This window comes from Tupaia chinensis, unplaced genomic scaffold, assembly GCF_000334495.1.
Source record: "Tupaia chinensis unplaced genomic scaffold, TupChi_1.0 Scaffold000187_1, whole genome shotgun sequence".
NCBI lineage: Eukaryota > Metazoa > Chordata > Mammalia > Scandentia > Tupaiidae > Tupaia > Tupaia belangeri.
The window spans coordinates 3,091,758-3,104,804 of NW_006159662.1; the positions used below are offsets into that span (position 1 = coordinate 3,091,758).

Below are 13,047 nucleotides of genomic sequence, written 5' to 3' on the forward strand. Positions count from 1 at the left end.
CAGGAATAGAAAATGGTGGCAGTTCCTCAAAAAATTAAATATAAAATTACCATGTGATTCAGCAATTCCTCTTCTGGGTATATACCTAAAAAAACTTAAAGCAAGATCTCAAGAGACACTTGCACACTCATGTTCAGAGCAGCATAATTCACAATAGCTAACACATGGAAGCCAGCCAAGGGCCCGCCAACAGATGAATGAATAAACAAAACGTGGTATGTGCACACAGTGCGTTGCCCAGCCGTAAAAAGGCATGGAATTCTGACATATGCTATGACAGAGGTGAACCTTAAAGATACTCTGCTAAGTTAAATAAGCCAGTCACAGAAGGATGAATATTACAGGGTTTCACTTTTATGAAGTACCTAGAACAGTCAAACTCATAGACAGAAAGTAAAATGGTGGTTGCTAGGGGCTGTGGGGGGAGGGAAATAGGGAGTTAGGGTCTAAGGGGTACAGAGTTTAAGTTTGAAAAGATTAAAAAAGTTCTGCAGATGAATGATGGTTCACGACAATGTGAAAAGTCTTAATGTCACTGAACTGTACACATAAAAATGGTTAAAATGGTAACATTTTATGTTACGTATATTTTATCATAATAAAGCAAAATGTTTAAAATGTTATTGTTGGAACCAACAATAGAGATGATCTAATCCAAGGTCCCACCTAATATAAGGAGCCTCCCTTGAAGGAAGGTCACCTAGCCTCTGGTCAATTAGGGCAGACGCAGGCGATTCCACAACGAAGCCTTAGAGAGTCTAGTTTAGACATTTGCCAATGTGCCCCTCTTACTGTAATGTGTCTATTCCCTCATTCTGTGACATGTCTCCCAGTAACGTGAATACAGCTGAAACCTCAGTCCTTAGTCTTCTCCTCTCCAAGCCAAACAATTCAGTTCTTTAAACCATTCTGACTCTCATGGCAGTTTCTAGACCGGTAACTATCTTAGGTCTCCTCTGGGTGCTTTCTAGTTTACTATCCACAGTCTTTCCAAAATGCTCACCCAAATTGTGTCATCTGAAGAGTAATGGAACAGTGGAGCTCTGCTGCCCTCACGCCCTGGACACTGTACTACTCTCACTGCTGTCTATCACCACGAAACCTGACTTGGGACAGGGCTTTCGTTACTGCTCACATCCAGTGTTGCTGCATATATTGAACGGCACAAAGTTTACAGCAAGCAGTTACATGAAGACAAATCCAAAGAGTCAGTGGTAACTACTTCCTTAGAAAAGTCTACAGATAAAATCTTTATAGAGAAATTAATGCCCTTACATAGTATTATAATAGCATATATTGTATACTACTGTGACTATAATGACAGCATACAGATACCATGTGGCACTTATATGGGAGGGGTCATTAAAAATTTATGGAGAGGCCAGCAGGTGGTTTGATGGTTAAGGCGCTAGAATCCTAAATGGCCAACCGCAGTTCAAGTCCCAGACACAGAGGCTTGAAACTCACGCTGGGCGCATATGTGTGCACGCCCGGAATCCCAAGAGAATGGAGGAAAAGGGACTGTGGTGTGGCCATTCCCACTGCGGGGTAGATTTCTCACTTGCTCTCTGTCTCTCCAGTGAGTGCACATATACCTTGTAGCAAAAAAAATCTCCCTAAAATAAATAAATCAAAGTTCATGGGAAAATGCAAATTATTAAAAAACGACATGGATTTCTTTCTCAGGAGGTACCAAAACAAACTTACACTGCAATTTCATTTTTCCACAAATATTAGTTCTTTTCACTATTATGATCATAGAAAGAGTCCATGTTAATACTACTTTCATTCAGGTATAAAAATTTAATAAACATGTAAACAAGCTACACCTTTAATTGCCAAATTTGGCATTAAAGAATTTAGTGTGAAATGAATATAGTATTTCTTATCCTGAGAATTAAAATCACATAAGAACATTCTTGAAGACTTAAGCACTTGAATAACTTAAGTTCTTCCAATGAGCACTTACCTTGAACATTTAGCACCCTTTCCACATTAACATCAGATAGTCTCTTTTTTCGTAGCTCAGCACGTATTCTGAACACTTGATCCGCATATGGCGTCACCACACCGATACTGCCATCATCCAACTTCCCCCACGCTACCGGCCACTTCCTTCTCAACTCTTCTACGCGCTCCACCACTTCAAATACCTTTAAACAAACACAGATAAAAGTTATCACCAGTGCTCACAGAAAAGCATATATAACTGCAGCAGACTTCTAAAGGATCCCATTTTAGCAAATTATCATTTAAAAATCTATTTCTAAGGACCAGCAGATGGCGTAATGGTTACATTGCTAGACTTGCATGTAGCTGACCATGGTTCAAGTCCCGGACCCAGGAGCTTAAAACTCACGCTAGGTATGTGTGCATTGATACCCAAGATCCCAAGAAAAGAATGGAGAACTGAGGCGTGGTCATCCCCCCCAGGGGGTGATTTGTTTTTTATTTTGCTTTCTGTCTCTCTGTCTCTCTAGATAGCATACACACACCCTGCAGCAAAAACCTCTCTTAAAAAACAAAACAAAAGAAAACAAAACTACCACTAAAAGGGAATAATGCTTCGTTGCTATAAATACGATGAGAATAAATTTTTATTTACATTTCCAGTAGTAAAATTCTGTAATAATACAACCAGTGAAAACATGAAAACCAAAGACAGTGTGATTGGCAATTGGTCCCCAACCCTCACTCAGTCCTGGGTCTAAAGGAAGACAGGCGTGAGTTCCCGTGTAGGAAGGAAGACAGGGTAAGGCCATGAAACTAGGACAAACAGGGAAGCAAGTCCCTACAACCACAGTATTTCTCAGTCTGCTCCCTCTGGACAGGCCAATGGAACTAACCAGTCAGCAAGCAGATTCCTGTAATAGGTGCCACCTTCGATTCTCAGCAGTACAAGGTCTAGTGCTACCCCTTCCCCACTAATATAACTGAGCAGACCAACAAACAACAGTCAGCTGGCACCAAACCACAGCTGGGACTAGGACAAATCTGGATGAAAGAGTCACAGTTTAAGAATTTACTGCCTTCCAGTGATACAAGTTCAGCCAGGCCATTTTATTAACTTGTAATAAAGTAATGAGACATTTTATACAACTGGATATTTTAGACCTCACTATCACAGGGGTTTTAATGTAGTCTGATCTTTCTGTTTTGCCAGAAGGTATGTGCTCTCACCAAAAAGAGACAGCAGAGAGAGCACTCCCAGTGGGGCATAGTCACACAGCAATCCTTTCTCCTCAATTTCTTCATCACGTGAGGATTTGGGGCAGGCACCAGGCGTAGTTTTAAAGCTACCCGGGATGGGATTCAAACCACAGTCAGCATGTGAGATCAGGCTTCCTATACATGGCACTTAATTACTGCTATGAAGCCGGCCCTGATCTTTTTAATTTAACAAAATGTTTTAATGTTTGGCACAGTGGAGGATACAAAGATTAATAAAATATGTTCCTTGCCTGTTAAAAAGATTACTGTCTACTTAGAATAGTCCTAAAAAATGCAGACATAGGTATAGATATATGTCAAGTTCAATATAGGGTCAGGCAATTTTGAGAAATTTCAAAAGGTAGCTTTTTACCCTGGTGTTTGATAGATAGTGGTCAAATAGGGAAGATTTATTGCTGAGTAAAGCAAACCAGGCTATGAAAGAGAGGTACTGTATGTCTCCGCTTAATATATACTGATTGGCCGTACTCTATGGTAGAGACTAAAAGATTAGAGGACATAAGAGCGATAAAAATAGTTATGGACACTGGAGACAGTGCGGAGGAAGAGTGGGACAAGGGGAGAGTACAGAGAAGGAAATCAGGGAGAAAAAATAGAGAGGGAAGACACTTGTGGGACACAGAAATGGTTTATTCCTGTGATGATAACGTGTATGAAATTCTCAACTGGACTGGTCTGAGATGTATTTCATGTTGGGTAAATTTTCTTTATAAGATCGAATGTTAAATAATAATAATAATAATAAAAAGAAAAAGAAATTATTTTGCAATAAAAAAATCTTTTTAGACATCTAATCTGTTATTTACTTGCTATTTCTTAACATCTATTTAAATTTACAATGTTAAATATCCTTAATAACCCCAGAAAATTGTTATGTTTTCAGGAATTTGAAGCTTATTGGCTAGGAAACATACAAATTCAATGAACAGTAAAAACTGCAGCCCTAAGGCACTAGACTCTCACATGGCTAGCCATGGTTCAAGTCCTAGACCTGATGGCTAGCTTTCTCACTTTTCTTTTCTTTTTCTTTTTGCCTTTCTCTGGTCAAATTAAAAAATAATAGTAATAAATAAAATTAAATAATTACTTTTTTAAAAAAGGAAAACTGCAGTTTTCCTGTTGCTATATTATATAATAGCAAGTGCAGTCTACTACAATAAGAAATAAGAAAAAATTGGGCTGGCTCCATGGCATGACAGTTGGATCCACATGGATCCACTGTGCAGTTCAAGCCCCAGACCTTGTGGCCTGAGAAACACATCTGGCATATGTACATGGATGCCCCAAATTCTGACTGTACAGTTTGAATCCTGGACCCAGAGGCTTGACAAATCATGCCAGGAATGCGTGTATGCATGCCAAAGTCCCAAGAGGAGAATGGAGGAAAGGGATTACAGCCTGGTCACCCCGCTCAGGGGTGATTTCTTACTCTCACTGTCTCTAGCAGGTGTGCTGGAGGGAAAGATGGAGGAGAAGGTATGCAATATGACCACATCCCTGGGTGGAGGGGTGCTCTCTCCTCTCCCTCTCCCGCTACATAGTGAGAGCACCCTTTAGCCAAAAAAGACAAAGAGGAGGCGGAGGGGAAAAAGAGAGAAAAAACTACCTTTATCCATGTGGTGAAGATACAGGGGTAGACAGCGCTGGGCAACACCTCCCCTGCTTTGTTCCCAACACGCCCACAGTGCCTACCACTGAGTAACACATTACCCTGCCCCACTTCATCCCTCTGTTGCACTCTACTATTTTTTTAAGAGAGATTTTCCCTATACAGCAACATGTACTCGCCAGAGAGACAGAAAGTGAGATATCATCCCCCAGGGGGGATGGCCACACCACAATCCCTTCTCCTCTATTCTCCTCTCAGGATCCTGGGCACACAGCACATGCGCCTGGCATGAGTTTCAAGCTGCCGAATTTGGACTTGAACCTTGGCCGACCATGTGGGTGTTCATCATGCTATCGTTGGTCCCAACACCTTACTATTCAAAGAACCATAAAGCGATAGTCAACGTACAAAGTACACAGACTTGAAATGGTGCTATAAACATCTCTCCCAGACAGACTTTTTTTTCTTTTTTCTTTTTTGGATCTTTTTGCTACCAGATATACATCCACTAGAGACAGAGAGACTGTAATCCCTTTTCCTCCACTCTCCTCTTGGGACTTTGGCATGCATGCACACATTCCTGGTGTGACTGTCAAGCTGCCAGGTCCAGGATTCAGAGTGTACAGTCAGCTATGTGGGATCCAGCTGCCTTAACCACCACTCCATTTGGCTGGCCCACAGACAGACATCTTTTAAGCTGGTCAATGTTACCAAAGATAATCAAAGTCTCTAGAAATTTACGAAAGCCCTTTAAATACATAGAGAAGCATTTATTTGAGAAAATCTATAGGAACTCAGAACAGGGGGAGGCCAAGGCACTCAAGCTGGTCTTACAGAACTGTTCCAGCAACTCGGGAAATTCCCCTCCTCCGCAGCTCCCTGGAGTAGAAATCTCAGGCCGTGTCACCACTAGCAAACACGCGCAGAGCCCATTTCCATAGCTCCATGTTGTGGAAGGCCTCTACTGCTCATGGCAGAAGTGCACAGGGCCTAATGCTCTGTCCCCACTCTTTGCCACACAGGGAATAGGACAGCATGGGAAGCGTGCAGTCCCCATTTCCTGCATAGCTCTTCCAGGACTAGGCAACCCACTGGCGGTTTCCATCTCCCCCAGTTTCCCAGGACATAAAACCTATCCTGGGTACATTGAGCAGCCAATGAACATCAGCAGCACAACACTCCAGAGAGTGCAGGAGAGCCACACTGGATGGAAGCAGGCCCTGTATGGTAACACCAGGATAGCAACAAAGGTTACACACTAGCACAGAGCACACAGAGCCTCTCTGGTCCATAGGATGAATGCAGGCTGGGACAGCCAGTGAAGAGCAAGTTCCACCTTCTTCCCTGTAGCTGCCCCAGGGACAGAGAGCAAGCCACACATACGGGAAACACACTGCCTCTCCAAGGGACCCAATGTCAGTTCAATCACTCTACAGAGCAATGTGTAGTACCCCAGGGACTTAGAAGTTAAATATCAATGGGACCAGCAGATGGCGTAACGGTTACGTCACTGGACTCTCACATGGCTGACCACGGTTCGAGTCCCAGACCCAGCAGCTTAAAATTCACACTGGGCATGTAGGCATGTACACCCAAAATTCCGAGAGGAGAATGGAAGAGAAAAAACTGTGGCATCTGAGGCATGGTCAACCCTCCCTGGGTGGGGGTGATTTCTCATTTTCCCTCTCTCTGTCTCTGTCCAGCAAGCTCATGCACACTGTGGCAAAAATCTTAATAAAATAAAAAAAAAAAAACCACCAAGGGAGAAACAATTCACTGACCCAGCCTTTTCTTTTTCCTGAGGAGGGAAATAAAATAAAAATCAACCAATAATCTCATATCCACCAACACTACCTTTCAAAAATGAAGGCAAAATCAAGACATTCTCAGATGAACAAAACTGAGAGAATTCCTTACAAACAGATGTGCCTTACAAGAAACACTAAAGGAAATTCTCTGGCTGAAAACAAGTGCCGAGACAATACCTCAAGTCCACACAAAGAGTGCTGTTAGAGGTAATTTTGTGAGCAATCATCAGAGGCAGTGTAGCGTACTTCTCCCCTTTGTCTCCTTACCTGACTTACAGAGCACTTGTGTAAAACAGTATGTATGTAATTGTACTGTTAGGCCACAACATATAGAAACATAATATGCTTGAAATAACAGCACAAAGGAAGTGGGAAGAAAATGACACCAGACACATCCACAGACAGAAGTAAAAGGAATAAAGAGTCAGGTAATTGCAGCAACTTTCTTTTTTTTAATTTTGCCAGTGGGTGCAAATGCTCCCTGGCAACAGACACAGAGGGAGAGAGACAGAGAGGAAAGGTGAGAAAGCACTCCCACGAGGGATGGTCACACCACAATCCCATCTCCTCCATTTCTCCTTTTAAAATTTTAGGTACCCACACACGGGTACCTGGCGTGTTTTTGAAGCTACTGGTTCTGGGACTCAAACCGTGCAATGATCGACCATGTAGGATCTAGCTATCTTAACGACCACACTGCCAGCTGGCCCCTGTTTTAAATTCATTTTGATTGTAACTGTTAAGATGATCTTATTTTCACAATAGTGAGATTTAAACTATTTTAAAAGGTCCTCCTAAATTTTAAGCAGAATCTTTATAAGAGAGATCTAATTTTTCCTCCTATCGATGTAGCCACTTGCTCTGCTTGCTTGTAACACAAAACAGATCTGAGTTTCACCTTCAAATTATGTATAAAGGAAAAGTCCAGAGCTTCTAAAAACATGTTAGTATCCAAACAGGCCTGCATTAGGATCCAAATGTGTCTATACTGGCATTCGAGATCTGAAAGGCCCGCAAAGGTATTCAGCTGCAGAGCATGAGGACCAGTCCTCCTCCTCACACACTGCCCCAAGGAGCCCCTGGGGCCATGTGCCTCTACATTTCTGCAGTAGCTCATGGGGCTCAAAAGAGAGACTGGATAGCCATGACCTGATAAAGTTCAAGGTGTCTTGAACTTTCTCTGAAGTTATACCATTAATACTGAGTCCCTGGAAAAGTCAGATGCATTTTTGCATAGAAAAATCATAGGGAAAAAATACATCATGGCTTTTCTGACAACCCAGTAGTTAAAGGTCATGCAAATTTGCCGTTGGTTTTAATATTGAAAAATAGATCTTTCCAAAAATTTCTGAATAAAAACAATCCCAGAAGATGTTCCTTATTTATCCTATAGCATATAGGTTTCCTGGGAAGCACACCATGTCACTGTGAAGATGAATTACTATTACATAATAAAAGCCATTTCTTTGTAACCCACAATGAGAAACTGCGCCCCTGGCAAACATCAATCTCTCCTCAGGATCAAGGTGAGGGCTCAGCTCTGATCCCTGAAGTCACAGCAGGACCGACCATCCAGGCTTCTGGATTCTGGGCCCTGCTTGCTGCTCCCAGTCAGCCCCCAACCCTCAACCATGGTTGCTTTCCAGGTCAATGGTTTCCAACCTATTTTTGATATTTCAAATATTTAAAGAAAAGTTTATCTTTCTCTACAATTAAATAACACAGTCTAACTAAAATCTCAAGTTTCTTTGCTTTTGGCTGGGGTTTTATCAAGTGACTTCTGAGAATTTTCTTGTACTGACTTCTAACTATAGGCCTCTTATCAATTTTTAAAAAGAAAGATGAATTACTGTTATATAATAAAAGTAATTTCTTCGTAAATAAAATGAACACTGACACCATGGTTCAAGTCCCAGATCCAGTCACTTAAGAAACGTACTGGGAGCACGTGCCTGTGAGCCCTAGGTCCCAACAGGATGAAGACATGGAAAAGGGGTCACTGCATGGCCATTCCCCATGTGGGGTGACTGATTTCCTCCCCTTCTCTCCCCATCCCTGTCTGTCTCTCTCTGGCAAGTGCACATGCTCTCTAGCAAAAAGTTTTTAAAATGATAAAACTAAGAGTAAAGCATGGGAGCGAAGGGAGGTGGAGATTGGCGGTCTTGACCCATTCCCCTCAGGATCCACCATGCATCCTTCCTCCTCCCGGCTCCCTGAACTCTACTCCCAGGGACAGCCAGATTCTCAACACCAGGGTTTCTGGCCTGCTAGCCCCTAACACTTGGCCCTGTTTTTGTACACAACCTGATTTGAACCCTCATATTAATCACATTCTCTTAGAAAGCTAAGCTACGTAGGGACCAGTAGTTAGCGTAATGGCTATGTCTCTGGACTCCCACGTAGTCGACCGCAGTTCGTGTCCCGGACCCGGTGGCTTAAAACTCACGCCAGGCGCGTGTGCGTGCGTGCCCAAGATCCCGAGAGAAGAATGGAGGAGAAGGGATTGCGGCGTGGCCATCCCCACTGGGGGGTGATTTCTCGCTTTCTGTCTCTCTGTCTGTCTCTGTCTGTCTGGCGAGCGCACGTGCCCTATAACAAAAACCTCTCCAAAAAAAAAAAAAAAAGAAAGCTAGGCTATGTAGACAACGATGTAAGCTAGAGCACGTGCTGGGATCACAGCGCCATCATCTGGGTCTGTGCGTCTCCTTGGAGCTCAGGCACCTGTCATACAGGTCTGACTCACTGAAAAGGTTACACCATTTGGGTACGCACTACAAAACTTAGCATCTATTTTAGGACCTAGCAGTTAGCGTAATGGCTATGTCTCTGGACTCCCACGTAGTCGACCGCAGTTCGTGTCCCGGACCCGGTGGCTTAAAACTCACGCCAGGCGCGTGTGCGTGCGTGCCCAAGATCCCGAGAGAAGAATGGAGGAGAAGGGATTGCGGCGTGGCCATCCCCACTGGGGGGTGATTTCTCGCTTTCTATCTCTCTGTCTCTCTGTCTGTCTGTCTGTCTGGCGAGCGCACACGCCCTATAGCAAAAAAAAAAAAAAAAAAACCTCTCCAAAAAAAAACTTAGCATCTATTTTAGATGTCTAACAATAATGATCTTTATCTTTTAAGTGAAGACATGTATTTTACACTTTATCTTAAGACAAAAAATAAATCTAAGCCTTTGTCTTGTTTTCATAGGAGATTAATCTTAACAAATCAATGTTACATAAGAAAGAATAAACCTTCCATGTTATTTTTATGTAAGTGAAGCTGACATATAATAAAATGTCAACCCTAAATTTTAAAAAATGCCCAATAAAGCCAAATTATGTGACTAATAAATTTTTTTTAATTAGCAAAAAAGAATTAAGGTACCTCTGCATTATTATAAAAAGCTGTGCTGTTTTTTTCTTGTACATCTTCCCCTCGGGCTGTGAAGAAAGTTAGTGGGTAGAAATCCTTGTGTGCTGGTTGCTTTCCACTGGCCATCAGTTTGCCCTCATAGAAAAGCTCAGAGGTGTAACTGCAAGAAAAGACAAGAAAAAAAGAGAGTAACCTATCAACAAAATTAACTTCCTTACAAGCAAAAAAAAAAAAATCAGTCAATTCTAAAATGTTGCTTTATCTCCATGATTAATTTTAGACCAATACCTATGATGCCAAGAATTTCTCTAAAAGGAACTGCAATGATAACAACAGAGTAGGTTCCTGGTAGGCCATTGTTAAATGGACTGATTTTGGTAAGACAGGAAGCTAATATGGAAAGAAAAGGAAGAAACAATGACAGTTCAATGCCACTGGGAGCTCTGCGCCATGAGGAAATTTGCCAGCCAGTATACTTTCATGACTAATGCATGTTTTCACTCATGTGGTTATCATATACTGATGCATGCAGACACACAGAGATACAGACATTGAAACGATGCTCACAACCGAAGGACAGTCAAATCTTCGAGCATAAAATGAAAACACTTCACCGAAGATATCTTTTCATTCTTGACCATCACTGACTGCGACAAACAACTAGCAATAACAACAGAAAAATCACCTTTCAAGATACTAATAAAATTATATCTATCCAATGGCTTTTAGGGAAACCTAAAAAAATGGCTTCCACATGACTGACATAATCAAGATTATTAAATTATATTAAACTTTTGGGGTCAGCAGGTGGTGTGGTATTAAGGCACTGGACTCCTATATAGCCGACCACAATTCAAGTCCCAGACCTAAAGACTTGAAAACTTAGCCAGGCACATGTGTATGTGTGCTCAAAATCCCAGGAGAATGGAGGAGAAGGGACTGCAGCATGGTCATCTCCCATGGAGTGGTGATTTCTCACTTCCTTCTCACCATCTCTCTGTCTCTCTCTGGCAAGCATACATGCCTTATGGAAAAAGATAAGTAAATAAATAGCAGATTCCTCTATAACATTGCCAATAATCCTTTTTTTAAAGGATTATTTTATTTAACTTTATTATTATTATTATTATTGTTATTGTTATTATTACCATTGTCCAGTTTCACCAGAGAGAGGAAAAGTAACAAAGTAAGCCACCAGGTACAGGACTTGAACCACAGGCAGTCATGTGGAAGTCCAGCACCTTTAACCACCATGCCACCTGCTGGCCCCACAAGCAACTCTTTTATTGTTTATCAACATATTTATCACAGGAAGTAATTTTTCATATAGATTATACATCTATAATGGTCACAGAGTAATATATGTTATAGCTAGAAGAATTTAACTTTTAGTTTCCAAAGCTGCCCTATTTTGTGAAGAACTACAACACTGACTTTTGAAGAATTCTTTTAAATACCCAAAATTAAATATAACTGACGGCTAGAATCAATGTATAACCCCACTGGGAATAAACTGTCTGTAAGAATGATGCTATTTTGAGTTTTCCCTGACAAGACCACAGAACACTCAGTTCAAGGGCCAATCACAGTCTGTCCCAGTAAAATGTGACAATCTGTGAGGTAATTCCACATGGGAAAGTTTCCGGTTGAAGTCCAAAGACTCCCTTGCTCATGGAAGGAATAAGTAAATACACTATTAAAAAAGAAAGAAAGAAAGTGTGATTCAGAGGGGGAAGTTCACACCTACTTGATGATAGCTTCATGGGAGCGGTAGTTCTCACACAGGAGGATCCGGCATGGAAACTCGGCAGGGTAATGCTCATAGAGTCGATCAAGTAAGGACACGTGGAGGTTCCGCTCCCTGGCGAACTCGCTGTAAACAAAAGGACTGAGCTGTAACAGACAAACATACAGAGAAAATTTAACTAAATACAGAGACAGCATGTCTTGAGCCTACTTGTAAGAACCCCACTGTGCTGAGACTTCTGACATACTAAACCTCAACATCTGGATGCCACAGCAAGCAAAAGCACTAGCATCTTCTGAGGGCAGTTCCTGTAAAGAACCAGGCTAAAATTCTAACTTTTCATTGCTCTATACCAACACTAATCCACATGCTAATTAATAAAGGGCTCTTCCAACATAATAATAAATAGTCACTGACTCATCCTTGAGTCAGTGGCTCTTGGGGGAGTTGAATTGGGGGAGTTGAATCAGTTCTTTCTTTTTCTAAAAAAAAGTATATATATTTTTAATTTTTTTATTTATTCATTCATTTTTTTTTTTAATTTTGACGAGACACAGAGAGAGAGAGAAAGTGAGAAAGCAAGCCACCAGGTCTGGGACTTGAACCATGGTCAGCCACGTGGGAGTGTCCAGTGCCTTAACCATCACACAACTGCTGGTCCCCCTGAATCAGTTCTTTCTAAACTGGGTCAATTCTTTAAAAGGATGAGCTGCTAGGATATGCAACCTATGACTACAAAATTTATTTTCAAGGGAACAGCAGTTGGCGTAATGGCTATGTCACTGAACTCCCATGTAGTAGTCGACCACGGTTCCAGTCCTGGACACAGTGTCTTAAACTCATGCTGGGCGCGTGCCAAGATCCCAAGAGGAGAATGGGACTTTCATTTGTTCTTTTAGGTGTGTCTTTCAATAATGAACAAAATAGGGGCTGGCAGGTGGCATGGTGGTTAAGGTGCTTGACTCCCACAAAGCCAACCACGGTTCAAGTCCTGGGCCTGGAAGCTTAGCTTCTCACTTTCCCTCTATCTCTCTCTTCCTCTTTCTATCTCTGGTCATATTAAAAAATAACAAATAAAATTAAATAAATATTTGTTAAATTAATGAACAAAATAATTTCAGTAACAATTATCTAATAAAGCAAAAAAAACACACATTCTTGGCTATGCCTTTTACTGCTAAAGAACAAAATCAAACTACTTTTGGAAAAGGAACAAAAACAGAAGTTGCTGCTCTATATTCAATTCTCTATAATACTATGTATGCAAAATCTTTTTTATATTTTAAAGATATA

The 13,047-nt window shown here is 41.5% G+C and overlaps 1 protein-coding gene across 5 annotated transcripts in view; it reads right to left on the minus strand.

Annotated features, from left to right (window-relative positions):
- The window catches only part of HELZ (helicase with zinc finger), a 206,108-nt gene that overhangs the window by 62,859 nt on the left and 130,202 nt on the right, over positions 1-13,047 (minus strand). For all 5 annotated transcript variants that reach the window (XM_006146767.3, XM_027771163.1, XM_027771161.1 and 2 more), the window contains 3 exons: positions 11,755-11,900; positions 10,020-10,167; positions 1,970-2,153 (listed from right to left, as the gene is read on the minus strand). In XM_006146767.3, the coding sequence (XP_006146829.1) occupies positions 1,970-2,153; positions 10,020-10,167; positions 11,755-11,900 (478 nt within the window). The remainder of the gene's footprint in view (positions 1-1,969; positions 2,154-10,019; positions 10,168-11,754; positions 11,901-13,047) is intronic.